Here is a 17,316-nt window from a genome sequence, read left to right on the forward strand (position 1 = left end):
GCTGAGCTCCACCATCATTGAGGTGGGGGCATTCATGAAGCCTGCTTGTACAGTTAACTGTTGAATTGTCCATCACCATTCATGACTGAATATACTGCAGAGCTTCGATCTGATCCGTTGGTTGTGGGATTGCTTGGCCCCGTCAATGGCATGCTGCTTCCGCTGCTTACCCTGCATGATGCATGATTAGTCCCAAGATGCAGCTTCACTAGGTTGACACCTCTTTTTTAGCTACACCTGGTGCTGCTCCTGGCTTGCTCTTCGACATTCTTCATTGATCCAGGATTGGTTCACTGATTTGACGGTAATTTTAGGGTGAGCGATATGTCGGGGCATCAAGTTACAGATTGTGGTTGAATACAGTTCTGCTGCTGGTGATGACCAACAGTGCTTCAAGGATGCCCAGCTTTGAGCTTCTAGATTTGTTCTAAATCTATCCCATTTAGCACGGCGGTAGTGTCACACAACATGATGGACAGTATCCTCAGTGTGAAGATGGGAATTCGTCTCCACGAGGACTGAGGTGGTCACTCAAGCCAGGACTGTCATGGATGGGTGCATCTGCGATGGGTAGATTCGTGAAGATAAAGTCAATTCAAAGAAAGGAAGAAAGAAATACATTTGCATCGTACCTTTCATGACCTCAAGACATCCCAAAGCACTTTACAGCCAATGAAGTACTTTTGAAGTACAGTCACTGTTGTCGTGTAGGAAAGTAGGTTTTTCCTTCATGCACCAGCCACAGTAAAGCCTGGCTACCCAACCCGAACCCAACCAAACCCAACTACATATGTCAGGTTCGGGTCGGTCTATGTTTTGTGTCCATCATTCGGGCTCGGGCTCAGGTCGGGTCGGGCTGAACTGTACTCTTTAGCTTTGGCAGTCTTGGTGTCACTTGTCATGTCCGATTATGTGAAAACCCCACTATAAATACATATTATGTATTAAAACTTAAGTGTGACATTTTTAAACCAAACTTTTCACCGTTATGATTTTAAAAACAATTAAAATGTGGGAACACACGTTTTATTTTTCCAGACTGGTTTTGAAGCTGCAAATTTTTGTGAATTGCATTTCTAAGGCAATTGTATTTAAAATGACTTCAGAGTATGAAATTTAATGACATAAATTAGAGGCTGCCTTCTCTGCCCAAAGGAAACCCAGGAGTAGATTGTAAGGTCCATTCATATTTCAGTTATAGTGGCTGTCAAAATGGTATGAGATTTGCTGGATAATTTGAGTAACAGTCATGTGAGTTAAAATTAGCCTCGAAAGGAATACTAATGTCTCATTTTATATATAATACATGCTCAAAATATAATTTATGAACTTGTTTGTTTTAACATTGCAAGTACAGACTTGGAAAAACAGCTGTAGTGCCCTGCCCAGACCACCCTGGTTGTAAGCATGTTGATGATTTGTCTTAAAAAAATTAAAGAATTAGATCTACCCGGTTATTGAAATTGGACAAAAAAAACTAGTCTGCCACAGAATTCCATGATGGGATTGTTTATGTAGAAATTCATGTTGTAGCTGTTGAGTGATGTACATCTGAAAAGCTGCCACATTATGATTGAAAGCGAGTGCCACTGACCACATCAATGGATCTTGTGGACAAAGTTCACTAGGAATTATTAGATAAGCCAAAACACAGGATCCAATTTACTTAATTCTCATTACTGAGTGGGTGAGAGACTAACTTACACTTAAGTTATCTTAGTTTTGATAATCCAGTGTTTCAAATGCAAATATTAAAAATGAAAATGCATATAACCAGTATTTATTGTATCTAGTCTAGATGTTAATTGGCATTGCGCACACTTTTTATTTATATGGAGTGGGGGGGGGGGGGCGGGTGGTGGGTGGCGGTGGTGTTGAATAATCACCACTGGCCATCCAAGTATAAATTCTAAATCTTCCACAGTAATGAATTAAAATATCCTGGCATATTAATCTGGCATTACAGTCTATATTAATCAATCTAATAGATTGTGTTCCTTGAATGAAGTATTCCTCTGATCCCAAAGGGCTGGTGTTCTGTTCCATGGGAGTGAATAGAGAGTTGGCTATCTCTAGAAACTTCAGTTCATGTCAAAACCATTTTGAAGACATTAAACAGTGTCGCATTATTAATGCAATATTTCCCCCATCAAATGTAGATAATTTCAAACAAGCTATAATGGCTGTAGAAGTAATGTTGATTGATTTTCAAAAGCAAGCCTTTGCCCCATTACATTGCCAACTGATTGTTTCACAGTAGCAGACAATTAACATTGCAGAGAGAAAACCATCTATGAGCTTAACTTAAAAAAAGGTATATCAAACCACGTGTGTGTAGGAATAGACAGGATGTTAGGTGGTTCATTTCCCAGAGAACGTAGAGCCTCTGGAATACATTGTCAGCTGGTGTGGTGGGTGCTGACTTTCTCAGCGGCTTCAAGTGGGAGCTCGATCAGTTCCTGACTGTGAGAAAGATTGCGTCATATAGAAGGTAAGTTTCTTTATAGGTAACACGTGGTCCATGTAATCTCCTGGACAGGTTTTCGACTGCCAGGGCAGCAGGGCATTGGAGAGGAAATTTACTGAGTTTTTTCCTCATATTGGCCCAGGGTTTTTATGTTTTTTGCCACTTCCAGTAGATTTCGATGCGAGTTAGGGACAGGGAAGAAGTGTTTAGCCATGATGGTCCAGGTATCTTGGTGCGGGGCAGTCTTGATGGGCCAGCTAGTCTTCCTGCATCATTTCCATAAGTTTGTAAGTTAGAAATTTCCCTCTATGTCTACTCAAATTGTACAGGGACCTGAATGCAACAAATGCTACAAGTACCTCCTTCCTCAAGATTGTAGACCAAGAAGTAAGTAGCAGAGGATCTAAAACAGACAAAAGATGGTTAAGCCTTCTGACAGCACCATGTCTGGGTTCCTGAACTATCTGCTAATGCAAAAGTCATGTGGGTGGCTCATCCTCACACTTGTTGACTTATCCAGTCTACCTTAGGCACCCTAGCAGAGTTTGGGAACTCTCTGACACAGTACTACTGATGTAGATTTCCCAGTTGCACTACTAATTGCTGTTCCCATTAGCTGGCGGTATTGTTTACTTTTTAATCTACAATTTTTTTCTGTTTCAATAATATATTTGATATTTTTGGGTTGGGCCGGGCATGAAATGAGATTAAAGGACTCGGGCCCGGGCCGGGTTTGGGTTGGCTGTTGTCGGGTCAGGCCCAGGTTGGGTTTTAATTTTATACTCGAGCCAGGCTTTAAACTACAGGCCCAGTCTTGCTCCTGTGTCCTTTAGGGCCCGGCCAGTTCAGTCAGTCATAGTTCTACCGAGCCACCTTTGGCAATGGACATTGAAGTCCCCCACCCAGAGTAAATTCTGTGCCCTTGCTGCCCTTGGTGCTTCTTCCAAGTGGTGTTCAGCATGGTGGAGCACTGATTCATCAGCTGAGGAGAGGGGGAGGTGCGGTAGGTGGTAAGCAGCTGGAAGCTTTCTTGCCCACATCTGACTTGATGCCATGAGACTTCAGGGGTCTAGAGTCAATGTTGAGAACCCCCAGGGCCACTCCCTCCTAAATGTGCCACCACTTTTGGGGGAGGGTCTGACTTGCCAGTGGAACAGGACATATCCAAAGATGGTGATGAAGGAATATGGGCAATCATCTGAAAGGTATGATTCTGTGAATATGACTATGTGAGGCTGTTGTTTGGCTACTCTGTGGGACAACTCTCCCAGTTTTGGCAAAAGCCCCCAGATATTAGTGAGGAAGACTTTCTAGACTGGGCAGTGTGTGCTTTTGCCATGTCTGAATCCAGTGCTTAGGTCGTTGCTGGATGGGCCGTTCAGTTTCATTTGTATTATACATCTTTGCAGCAATTTGTACCATTCTGACTGGTTGCGTTCCCTTGCAAAATCGTTTCCATTCTGTGCAATATGTCCCTTATCCTAGCACCTGGGAGGCAACAAAAATATCTCGGATCATCAATCTGGACTGCAAAAGATTGTGTCAGCTGCTAGAGACTCCTTGTCACTCTGGCATTTCTTGCTGTGTTGTTGATGTTCACCCCGTGAGTCATTTTTTTGTTTTGTTGCTGCCATTGATATATATTTGATGGCCGTGGCAGGAGTGCCTATTTTATTCACAGGAGGCTAGACCTTCAATAATCTGTCTGAGAGCATAAGTTGCTCTTTGTGTCCCCCTTCTAATCTTTCCTTTCTTGTCTTTCCCCACTCCTTAGATCGTCAGTCAATATTGCTCCTCCACTGTCTGCTCCCTATCTCTCACTCCTGTGACTACACTCTCAAACCCTTGTTCCAAAAATGCCTTTCACTCCCTACTATGGCAACTTGTGAAATTGAATTCAATAAATTTGGAGACTGGCACCTGAAAAAACGTGACATGAAAAATGCTGGATTATTGTAAAAACCCAGCTGGCTGTCTAATATCCTTTGGGGAAGGAAGCCTGGCACTCCTACCTGGTCTGAACTACATATAACTCCAGTCCTAAATTATGTGGTTGACTCTTCGTGCCCTTGGGAATGGGTAAACAAACTGCTTTGCCAATGTTGCCCACATTCTGAGAACCGGGACCAAAGTAAACCTCATTGTAGTTTGGCTTTGTGGTATAAAATCTATAGTAAGGATAATGTTGATACTAGAAGAATCTACCTTTTTTTAATGTACTTTCTACAGATGAAATCTTACACTGATTTGTTACCAATTATTTTTCCAGGAATGGTTAACTTCAGTGAAGTAACAGGCTATCCCATGGTGCAGCATTGGAAGCTCAGATCAACCCAGTACCATGTAAAACTCAACCAGAGGACACTTTCTGCAGGTAAGCAACTTCACTGTTAGACTTTATTGTGCCATTAGCCTAGCATTGCTGCTGAGGTTCCACTACACTGAACGACAAAAATAGAAAGATTTATAGCACAGAGGAAGGCCATTCAGCCCACTGTGTCTGTGTCAGCTGACCAACAGCTATCTTGTCTAATCCCACCTTCCAACTCATATGCTTGTAGGTCACAACACCTCAAGTACATATCCAAGCAGTGAGTTTCAGACCCCACTCCCCTCTGGGTGAAAAAAGTTGCTCCTCAACTCCCCTTGAATTCTTCTACAAATTATTTTAAATCTATGTTTTCAAGTTATTAATCTCTCTGCTAAGTGAAATAGATCTTTTCTATCCACTCTATCTAGGCCCCTCATAATTTTATGCAACTCAATTAAATCTCCCCTCAGCCTCCTCTGTTCCGAGGAAACAAGAGTGGTGGGGGTTGGGAGAACCTCCTGGTATCCTGGCCAACACCTATTCCTCAACCAACATCACAAAAAACAGATTATCCGGTCATTTATTTTCTTCTTGTTTGTTGGATCTTGTTATGCGGAAATTGGTTGGTCAAATACAACAGGGCTACACTTCAAAAGTATGTCATTGGCTGTGATGCACTTTAGGACATGAAAGGCACTATATTAATGCAATTCTTTCTTGTCTGTAAGTGTTGTATTAGTTTTTATCTACCCGTACCTCATCTTGATATACAAACTTGGTCGTTAATGAGAAAAAAAGCAATTGAAGAACTGAATTAGATCGTTATAAATTAACCTTTAACGAGAATCCCCTACACAGCCTGAACTCATAGCTCAGAGGAATGAAGTTTTATTTCAGAGTACAAAGGGAAATAAATAAGATCAGTTCATTTAATTACACTCCAATTCTTTACATCAAATGCAAATTAGAAGCTCCACTACAAAAGGGGCTGTACACAAACACTAAAAACTATACACAAGGTACAATGGTAAGTGGCATTTAAGCTTATAAGCAATTATAATTAGAGAGGCATTGTTTGGTGCGTCAAGTCCGACATTATGGTAAGCAATTGAAACTGCGAGTCTTCTCCTCCACCATGATTCCATCTGTTCTGAGCACTTCAGTTGACTCTGTTTCAGCAGCTCATTTCATCCATCAGAGTAGGTACATAATGAGATGTAAAAAGCACCCACAGTTATTACTGGCTTGGGAAAAATAGAACATTTGTGTCCACTAGAAAAGAAATTAATATTTATGACTGCAAGCGGAGTTATGATTCTGAAAATGTCTGTCACTAGTTTCAATGAATATAACATGAAAGAAAAAAATTCAAAATTTATTATAGATTGTTTAAATTCAGTTTTATTAAGTCATTTACAAGCGCAGTAAAAATCCCATTTATCTTCAGTCAAAGGAAAAAAAATTAATTTTTCACTACATATTGTATTCTGAGGTACTTGTTTTCAGGCTTCTGAAAAAGCACCACTTTTCTTAAACCAGCACTGTACCCATGACGGTTCAGTGGCGCCACATGATGCGACACTAAGACATGCAGATTCAGGAAGGTCCCAGGTTCACTGTCCGATATGTGTTTAGATCATTAATCTTAACTGGTACAGCGATTGAACTACTGGAGTTGTCCTCGGCACCTTTGGCAAGAGAAAGGACAAATCATGCAGGAATCCCCTTCCTATTTTCAATCTAGTGAATCCTGCTTGGAAGTCTGTGCATGTGTGTGTGCAAGGGTGAGAGATCAAGGAAGGATTAAGCTTGGAAGAAAGGCTGTTCCCAGGGAAAGTGTAAACTGTTGTTGCTCATTCTTCTGGCTCAAACATGAAATGATCATTTGGGTACAGTGCTGATGAGCTGCTAGACTTGTACAATTACACCTCAGCATTGGCTTGTACCTTCCAGAGAGGAAAAAGGGAAAAAAATGAAAGGGAGGAATAAAAATTAGCCACACTCCAAATAAATGGATTCAGGTAATAGAGAAGATTGCGGTCGACATTAATGAGGCCAATTTTAACTTTGGATGGGATGGGTGCGTGGGGGACCCGAAGTAGGCAGCATTGCCTGAAGTCATGAAAGAAACAAGGTCTGGATGATTTTAACAGCTGGGATCATTTTATTTATTTCAAATCTATCCTCGCTGGAAGCAAATGGAAATTGACATCAAGAGCAGCGGGCAGGTGGGAGTGAGAATGGGGGTGGATAAGAGCTGGACATTGCCAGGCACCCAAGGGGACTGATCCCCAGCATAAAGTAAGTGCTGGGGAAGGGGTGGGTTCCATGTGCAGCAATGGTTAAATAGCCACTCAGCTGCTCCACTCTGACGTGCTGCTCAGAATATTAGTGGTCCTATTTGTTTCATTCCTGGCTCTGAATCCAAAACTGAGGAGCTGAGAGCTAGGCTGGTAGAGTGTGACAATTCAGTCAATTTCATTGTGAGGTGATGCATTTTGTTATGAAGAATAAGGAAGCCACATAATCCTGGCAACATAAGTGTCAAATGGGATAGAGGATCGAAGGGCTCTAGGGGTGCAGGTACACAAATCATTAACAGTGGTGATGTGGGTTAACAAGCACCAAAAATGCAAACAAGGCAATGGGGTTCAAAAATAGAGGAATAGAATTGAAAAGCATAGAGTTTAAAAAACAATTTGTTCATGGGATGTAGGCGTCGCTGGCTAGGCCAGCATTTATTGCCCATCCTTAATTGCCCTTGAGAACGTGGTGGTGAGCTGCCTTCTTGAACCGCTGTAGTCCATGTGGGGCAGGTCCACCCACAGTGTTGTTAGGAAGGGCGTTACAGGATTTTGACCCAGTGACAGTGGAGGAACGGTGATATAGTTCCAAGTCAGGATGGTGTGTGGCTTTGAGGGGAACTTGCAAATGATGAGGTTCCCATTCATCTGCTTCCCTTGTCCTTCTAGATGGCAGAGGTCACGGCTTTGGAAGGTGCTGTCTAAGGAGGCTTGGTGCGTAGCTGCAGTGCATCTTGTAGATGGTACACACTGCTGCCACTATGTGTCGGTGGTGGAGGGAGTGAATGTTTCTGGATGGTGTACCAATCGAGTGGGTTGCTTTGTCCTAGGTGGTGTCGAGCTTCTTGAGTGTTGGTGGAGCTGCACTCATCCAGGCAAGTGGAGAGTATTCCATCATACTCCTGACTTGTGCCTTGTAGATGGTGGACAGGCCTTGGGGTGTCAGGAGGTGAGTTACTTGCCGCAGGCTTCCTAGCCGCTGACCTGTTCCTGTCGCCATGGTATTTATATGGCTATTCCAGTTCAGTTTCTGTTAAACCTGTAGCAAACGTTGGTTAGACCACACAGGAGTACTGTGAACAGTTCTGGGCTCCATATTTAAAAAAGGATATAGAAGCACTGGTCAGGTGCATGATAGATATACAAGGATGATACCTGAACTGAGAGGTTATAATGATAATATATAATGATTCTCTAGAAAAGAGAATGCTGAGGGGTGACCTAATAGTTGTCTTTAAAATTATGATAGGGTAGATGTAAAGAGGATGTTTCCATGTGAGGGGGGTGGGGGGGGGGGGGGGGGGGGGTGGGTGCCCAAAATTAGGGGCCATTAGAGGCCATAGTCTCTATTACATCTGGTAGGAATTCAGGAGAAACCTCTTTACCCAGAGAGTGGTTAGAATGTGGAACTTGAGAATAACTCAGATGAGTTTGAAAGGTAGGCTCATTTGTATTCATTCACAGGATGTGGGCATTGCTGGAAAGGCCAACATTTATTGCCTATCCCTAATTGCCCTTGAGAAGGTGGTGATGAGCCACCTTCTTAAATAGCTGCAATTCATGTGTGAAGGTACACCCATACTGCTGTTAGGGAGGGAGTTCCAGGATTTCGAACCATGACAGTGAAGGAACACCAATATTTTTCCAAGTCAGGATGGTATGTAACTTGGAGGGGAGCTTGCAGGTGATGTTCCCATGCACCTACTGTCCTTGCTATTCTAGGTGGTAGAGATTGGTGGTTGAAGAGCTGGTGATGAAGAAGCCTTGGTGAGTTGCTTGTAGATGCTATAAACTGCAGCTGTGTTTCACTGGTGGTGGAGGGAGTGAAGGTTTAAGATTGTGGATAGGGTGCCGATCACGTGGGTTACTTTGTGCTATATGGTCTTGAGCTGCTTCAGTGTTGTTGGAACTGTACTCATCCAGGCAAGTGGACAGTATTCCATCACACTCCTAAGTTGTAGGTGGAGGAAAGACTTTAGGGAGTCAGGAGATAAGTCACTCATTGCAGAATTCCCAGCATCTGATCTGCTCTTGTAGCCACAATGATCATGTGACTGGTCCAGTTAAGTTTTGGTTAATGGTAACCCCCCAGGATGTTGATGGTGGGGGATGTGATGATGGTAATGCCAAGGACGTCACGGGAAGGTGGTGCAACTCTCTCTTGCTGGAGATGGTCATTGCTTGGCACTTGTGTGGCACGAATGTTGCTTGCCACTTATCAGCCCAAGCCTGAATGTTGTCAAAATCTAGCTCCATGTGGGTAGGGACTCTTTCATTATCTGAGGAGTTGTGAATGGAACTGAACACTATGAAATCATTGATGAACATCTCCATTTCTGACCTTAAGTTGAAGGGATGGTCATTGATGAAGCTGCTGCAGGTAGTTGGACATAGGACACTGCCCGGAGGAACTCCTGCAGTGGTGTCCTGGGGATGAGATGATTGTCTTCCAACAACCTCAACCTTTTGTGTTAGGATGACTCCATCCAGTGGAAAGATTTCCTCCCTGATCCCCATTGACTTCAGTTTTACTAAGGCTTCTTAATGCCATGCTCAATCAAATGCTACCTGGATCTCAAATATGTGAGGGAGAAAGGAATAAAAGAATATGGTGAGAAGAGGAGTGTTGGTAGGGAGCTCGTGTGGAGCATTAACACTGGCATATACTTGTTGGGCCGAATGGCCTATTTCTGTGCTGTACATTCTATGTAATTCTACGTAATATTAAGAGGAACAATAGAAGGCAGTGGCAGGGGAGTCCTAAGGATTCCTTCCCGGTCCCGAGTAGTGTTGTGACGTTGATTACATCATTGACCCATAGCTTTTACATTTTGATTAGGTCACTGCTTGCTTGTAACTGTTTGTGCTAAGTTAGCTGATCATAACTGGGCCAGCAGTATGGGTACGGCAAGTGGTATCATCCCTGGGTTAGGGAAGGGAAAATTATCTGCTGTTCCTGATCTTAATTGCTGTTCATCCATCGCTACTGAAGTCCATGTGTGTAGCTGATGACACAATTTGGTGTGGCTGTGAGGTTCTCACACATGGTCAAATAGCTTGTTTATACTCAGACTTACACACGAATAATGGCCACTCAAGTGAGGTAGCGAAGGGGAGCTGGGGTCTGTGGAACAGTGTCCCAGAAAGACGTCAACATCTCCAAGAGAACAGAAAATGAGTGGAGATAAAAAATTGACAAGAGAATAGTGTGAAAAATGGGAACATTCAGAGTTGCAGCAGTGATTTTCTTCTGAGATTTAGGATAAGATCAATGTCTCATCTGATGGAGGTAGATGTCTCTCGCAGACCAATGTCTGTTTTCAAATCATACAGCACCACGAACATGTGTAAGAAGACGACTACAGCCCTTCCTACCCTCTCCTTATTACAGTTCACAGTTTCTAATTTCTGGGTGCTGCACAAGGTTAGCTCACTGTCCTTTCACTTATAGAATCTGGATTTAAAACCATTCCCAGACTGTGAGCTCTGTTAGCTGAAAAGATCCTACATGGAATGAGTTTGGGTAGTCACACCTCAGTTCTGAATGGGTGTGGGTTCATGGCACAAAATTGCCCTAATTTGGCATTAAGTTGGCAGTTTCACTTAGATGCCATAAAGAACGGCGGGTTGGAATAATCTTCTGCACCAAACCTGTGCCAATATCTGGATTGAGATTGTTCAAAGTTGACACAGGATGCAAAAAAAATTAAAAGAGCAAATGCTGTATTCCCCAGAAGTCAGATCCCTTACTTTGATGAGCATAAAAAAAAAATCCCAAAGGATTTAAGTTAAAACTGAACAGCTATCAGATAGTCTTACCCACTTTCCTTTCGGTCAAAGTGTTAGAAATATCCCAACCTATTTTAAATCACACATCAAAATTGTTGTGAACAGTTAGGATTTAACGATAGCATACTGAAATTATGATGATTCAAGGAGCACTTTTCCCCTTTATGTTCTGTGAAAGGAAAATGTCTCTTATGCAAACTTCTTAAGCATTTAATATACGGAAGTGTTCTCTCATATGGTGCTCTGCTGTCAAACAAGCAGCTGTATCTGTCGTCCTGAATCTTTCTGTCTTTCTGTCTCAGAGTCTTGAAGAAATTTATAAGATTCATTGGAGGAACATGAAATATGTGTTGGCAAATTACCCAATTGATTGATAATCAGATATACAAACCAGCAAGATGCAACTTTGACACTTGGGCAGTGCAGAGATGGCTGTTTTCAGGCAAGTGGCAGTTGCAGCATCACAGTTTGCCTCAGCCTGTGATGTCGGGGAGAATCGTCCAAGGTTTTTGATTCTGATCCAGTTCCACTGACCCCTGCTGCTGCTGGTTCTGCTACTATTGGGTGAGTGCAGGCTCAGTCTCTGCTGTAGTGCCCTGCCACCATGGTTGATTGGTCTGCTGACATTCAGATTCTAGGGTGACGTGCAAAGAATGACCTTAGGCAAGGTACTGAAGTGTGGATGATAATAATGTAGATGTGCATCAGCAAGAGAAAGAGGGGAGAAAATTGGAGGCAGGAAACCTAGATGGAAAGAAAAAAAGAAAGGCTTGCATTTTCACAACCTTGGGATATCCCCAAAATGTTGTACAGCTAGTTAAGTACATTTGAAGTGTAGTCACTGTTATTGTGTCAGAAATGAGAAACCTGAATTGGTCACAGTTCTCATAAAGAGCAATGTCATAATTACCAGATAATCTGTTTTGGTAATGTTGGTTAAGGGATAATTATTGGCCAAGAAACTCCTCAGAATTCCCCAGCTCTTTGAAATAGAGGTGTGAAATCAGTCAAATCCACCTGTTAGGGCGGGCGGTGCCTCAGTTTCACGCCTCATTCAGAAGTCGGCACCTCCAACAGAGCAACACTCCCTCAGTACTGCTGAATTCTCTGGAGTGGGACTTGAACAAAGATGGTGGCAGACAGGTTCTGAAGCAATTTCTTACCTCCACACCTCCACCCCCAACCCTCCCAGCCAATGGGCCGAGAAAGGTGTTTTTATTTTATTTAGGTTATAGAAAAAAATGTAATGGCAGAATTTATGTACACAGACATCACTTTGCAACAAGTCTTTATCCACAAAGTCATCAGCAGTGCTGGAGGGAGGCAGTTTTGTTCTTTGCAAGGAGGTTTGTGAATCAGCCTGCAGGACAGAATTTCCAGGTGTCTAAACCTTACAAATCAAAAAAAGCATGAGCAAATGTGAAATTGGAACCCTAAAGCCTAAAACAGGACTGACTTTCCCTGCTGGGCAAGGTCGTTGTAGGCTGTCTGGATACTTAAGGTTAACAGAAAGTAATTGTGCACGCTCTATGGGAAAATAAATGCGATCACATCCACTGAGGAAATTGTGACATAAACTGTGGAAATTGTCTAACAGTGAATGAGATATCCACAGAGCCAATAGACTGAGGTCTCAATGGCATTTGTATTTACAGATAGAGGCTGTGAATTTATGGTCTTGGAGATCAGACTTCGATAGCTCTTAAAATAGTTTCTCTCTTCCATGGATGTGAATGGCTTGATGCTTTAATAAAAGGTCTTTTAAAAACAATGACTTGAAGTTGGTTTTGCATTTAACTCTAAGTAATCTCCAATCAGATGCTGCTGTTTCATAGCTCAGAGGGCCTCTTTCTCAGAGTGATGAGATCTGGAGGATTGCCTCTCCTCCCACCCCCACCTTCACCTAAAAGTTTTAAAGCAACTCTTGATTCCCTTTCCCCACTCCCCAAATCTAGTGAGCAGTGAGAATTTGCTCAGTTTCCTCTATTTTTCTTGCAGCATCTGGCTCACCCAGTTTGAGGCCTGGAGGATCTTTCTCTCTTTCTCTGGTGGAGATTTAGTATGAGATAATATTTTCAGACTTTTGACCACTTCCACCATTGAAATTTACACCACAGGCTCTTTGCTTTAATAATCCCGAACTATTTCCACTTCCCTCCTCTCTCCTCGCTTTGTAACTTCCTTTCTTTTGGATGCGTTTCTACTCTATAAAGGAAGAACTCTCCCTCTTTTTCCCTGCGGTAAATCATTCCATGCTCTAATAATCTCTTTGTAAATAAATTTCTTCTAACCCCTCTCCTTGCTTGCTTCGTGACAATTTTAAATTGCTGATGTCCCAAAGAGGAAATAGTCTCCTCCCTATTTACATAATCAAAATACTTAGAATTTTGAACATATCTATTGAATCTTCTCTTATTTTCACTGGAGCAGAGAAGACGAGTTCCTGTACCTCAAGTCGCTCTTCATAACTATAGTATCCAATCCCTGGCATCATCCTGTCAAATCTATGCTGAGAAAACTGTTCGTTGTTGAAATGTCCTTTCAATGATAGGGTGCCCAAAACAGCCCACAGTGCACTATTTGTGGTCTTTTAATGCCCCATACAGCTATTTCACCATCTTTTCTATTTTATTCTCCCAGTATTAAGAGCCAATGGCAGACTCTGGCAATCATAAAGCAGCTTCACAAACACAGATCTCCCAAGTTGAATAACATTTTTAATTTTAAAATGTGACAGTTCATTTAACACACGGGATGATGTTTTCTGAGAACCCAATGTCATTACAGGTGCCTAACTCGTAACAGGCTTTATATTGGTAGTTTGTCTACAATTTTATGATCAAATACCTGCTGCGTATGTGGCCTCAGAAAAATTTGCCTGTAGAGCAGTGTTTATTTTTACGAGCGAGATGCATCAATATAGGTCAGATTTTTTTTAACCAAAGTGAATGAGAGTTGACAAGTCTGGAAACATTTAGTTGAAGTGCCTTTAATTCTCCAAATAAAAGACCCACAATAGGATTGTCTGAGAAATAAAGTAAATAGATGTTTCACACATGACCATCAAACTTGGGGGCTGGACTAGGAAGAACACAGAACATGATTGCTCACAGCTCTTGGAACCAATGGTTCAAGAAAAAGGTTGATAACATGGTGTCAAAATTTCAGTGATGAAACAGGGCTCTAAAAATAAATAGAATGAGAAATTCATCAAAGTGGTAGAAATGGGTCAGCAACGTGTCCGTACACGGACACCAGTGTCCATGGTTAAAAATTTTGCAGTCCGTGGTAATTTTAAATTCAGGGATGAGAAATTTTGCCAAATGGCGGATTTCCAACTTTGGGGTTTCGAAAATCTGTCGTTGGCTTCTTCCTTTACCTGCTGAGTATTTTTTTGGATTTCCAGCAGTTTGCTTTTGTTCTAGTTAGAGACATCAGCTGAGGACTGACAGCCAGCATTAAAGAAGGTGAAAGCAGTTCTAAACATTGGCTGATCCCGGTTTGCTAGCACTAAAGATGGTTCCCTCCGTGACACCCTGGTCCACTCCTCCATTACTCCCGCCACCTCGTCCCCTTCCCATGGCACCTTCCCCTGCAATCGCAGGAGGTGTAATACCTGCCCATTTATCTCCTCACTATCCCTGGCCCCAAACACTCCTTTCAGGTGAAGCAGCGATTTACTTGTACTTCTTTCAATGTAATATACTGTATTTGCTGCTCACAATGTGGTCTCCTCTACATTGGGGAGACCAAACGCAGACTGGGTGACCGCTTTGCGGAACACCTCTGCTCAGTCCGCAAGCAGGACCCCGAGCTTCCGGTTGCTTGCCATTTCAACAGTCCCCCCTGCTCTCATGCTCACATCTCTGTCCTGGGATTGCTGCAGTGTTCCAGTGAACACCAGCACAAGCTCGAGGAACAGCATCTCATTTACCAATTAGGCACACTACAGCCTGCCGGACTGAACATTGAGTTCAATAATTTCAGAGCATGATGGGCCCCCCTATTTTACATTTATTTTTAGTTATTTTTTTTCTATTTTTTTGTGTTTATTTTATTTTATTTCATCTTAGTTTGTTCACCCACTGTTTTTTTTCATGTTTGTACTTGCGGCTGTTCAATGTTCAGTCCGTTAACACCCTATCTGTACTAATGCTTTGTCTTTCAACGCACCATTAACATATTGTTGCCTTTGCTCCATGACCTTCTGGTCAGCTATTCTGTGACCTTGTCCTATCTACACCTTCTCCTTTGTTATTTATTTATTTTATTTAGAGATACAGCACTGAAACAGGCCCTTTGGCCCACCAAGTCTGTGCCGACCAACAACCACCCATTTATACTGACCCTACAGTAATCCCATATTCCCTACCACCTACCTACACTAGGGGCAATTTACAATGGCCAATTTACCTATCAACCTGCAAGTCTTTGGCTGTGGGAGGAAACCGGAGCACCCGGCGAAAACCCACGTGGTCACAGGGAGAACTTGCAAACTCCGCACAGGCAGTACCCAGAATCGAACCCGGGTCCCTGGAGCTGTGAGGCTACGGTGCTAACCGCTGCGCCACTGTGCCGCCCACGTTATCTCTTGCCCCACCCCCGCTTTACTTGCTTATAACCTTTTACATTTCTAATATTTGCCAGGTGTGAAGAACGGTCACTGACCTGAAACGTTAGCTCTGCTTCTCTCTCCACAGATGCTGCCAGACCTGCTGAGTATTTCCAGCACTTCTTGTTTTTATTTCAAATTTCCAGCAGCCGCAGTATTTTGCTTTTACTAAAGATGGTGGTGTTTGGTATAAGCGTTGGCTAAAGGTGCTCTGCAGTATTGAAAATGGCAGTGGTTATAAGCATTATATAAGCATTATGCCAATATTAAAGATGGCAGTGGGCATTCGTTTAGCAACTGTGTGAAAGCGTTTCTGTTTACCCGCTGAGGTCAGTAAATGGGAGTGGGGGGCGGGTGGTGGGGGCAGAGAGTGGGGGTACGTATGGGGGGGGGAACACATAGAGGGAGAGAGAGAAAGAGGGGAGAGAAAGAGATGAAGATCACTCCTGACAGGTGACCATCTATCTAAATTATCTGCATCGCTACATCAAGTGTGCAGGCAGACATTGAATACTTGTGCAAGCAAAAACTTTTTTTTCTCCAAAATAAACTTTATTCATAAAAATCTGTAAAAAAAATTACATTGTAAAGCAGTTCAAAACAGTACCCAGTCAACAATACAAAGAGTACAAAGGAGATCAGTTTCCTTCAATACAAGCAAAAACAATGCCAGGTATCTCATTAAATAGGGAGAGATGTGTTTTAAAGTGGACTGGGTTTTGATGGCGTTAGCTTGGCTATACACTTTATATGCAGATTAACATTTGTTAATACACATCTCCATGGCTCAGTCAATAATTTTGTCAAATGTCCATGATGCAACATATTGGTACCTATCACTGGGTGGAAGCAAATGCAATAGTAATCGTCAAAAAAGAATTGGATGTATAAATTTGCATGCTTTGGGGAAAGAGTGGGGGAGTAAGATTAATGAGATAGCTCTTTCAAAGATCATGCAGACATAATGAGCTGAATGGTCTCCTTGTGTGCTGTGTCATTCTATAATGAGTTTAAGAGTTTTTTAACTTCCTAACTCATTGCTACCATTTGCAACAAAACATCAGTTTGTTCACGGGCAAAATTCTGCTGGCTGAATTCTTAAAGCCTGTTGCTTCATTAAGTGCAAACAACCACCATGCAAGAGCTCTCTCTGCACTGCCCCACCGAGAACTCCAAAATCAAGTGTGGAAGCGATTACACACACTATGATGCACAATAGTACCAGAGGACTGGTGGATCGATAATGTGATGCCTTGATTTAAAGAGGGAGATAGAACAAGCCCAGGGAACCAAAGCCCAATTAGCTTAACATTAGAGGTAGGAAAGATAATGCAATCCTTACTCGAAGATGTAATAGAAAAAAACATCTAGAAACTAAAAATATACTAAGAGATCAGCACAGATTTCAAAATGGGATGCCATGCTTGACCAATCTTAATGCAGTAGACATAATATATAATATATTTGAATTTCCAAAAGACCTTTGATAAGGTTCCACATTGTACACCCCTGACTAAGATCAGAACATGCAGAGCCTGGAGACAAGTAGCAGAATGGGTAGCAAGCTGGCTTCAAAATAGAAAACAGGGAGTAGGGTTAAAGGTAGTTATTCAGACTGGTGAAATATACTGGAACCACTGTTGTTCACCATTGACATAAACAATTAAGAATCGGAAGCACAATTTCAAAATTTGGGAGAACACTAAATTGGGGGCTGTAATTAATACAGAGGTGGACTGCGACAAAACACAAGAACACACTAATGAACTTCAATATAGATAAGTGTGAGGTGATACATTTTGGCAGAAAGAATAAGGAGGCTTCATATTCCTTG

General features: G+C 42.3%; 1 protein-coding gene across 1 annotated transcript in view; it reads left to right on the forward strand.

Annotated features, from left to right (window-relative positions):
- astn1 (astrotactin 1) overlaps positions 1-17,316 on the forward strand; it is a 2,863,484-nt gene that overhangs the window by 2,367,622 nt on the left and 478,546 nt on the right. The window contains exon 15 of the mRNA XM_068038084.1: positions 4,737-4,841. Coding sequence (XP_067894185.1) covers positions 4,737-4,841 — 105 coding nt within the window. The remainder of the gene's footprint in view (positions 1-4,736; positions 4,842-17,316) is intronic.

Source organism: Heterodontus francisci, chromosome 8 (assembly GCF_036365525.1).
Source record: "Heterodontus francisci isolate sHetFra1 chromosome 8, sHetFra1.hap1, whole genome shotgun sequence".
NCBI lineage: Eukaryota > Metazoa > Chordata > Chondrichthyes > Heterodontiformes > Heterodontidae > Heterodontus > Heterodontus francisci.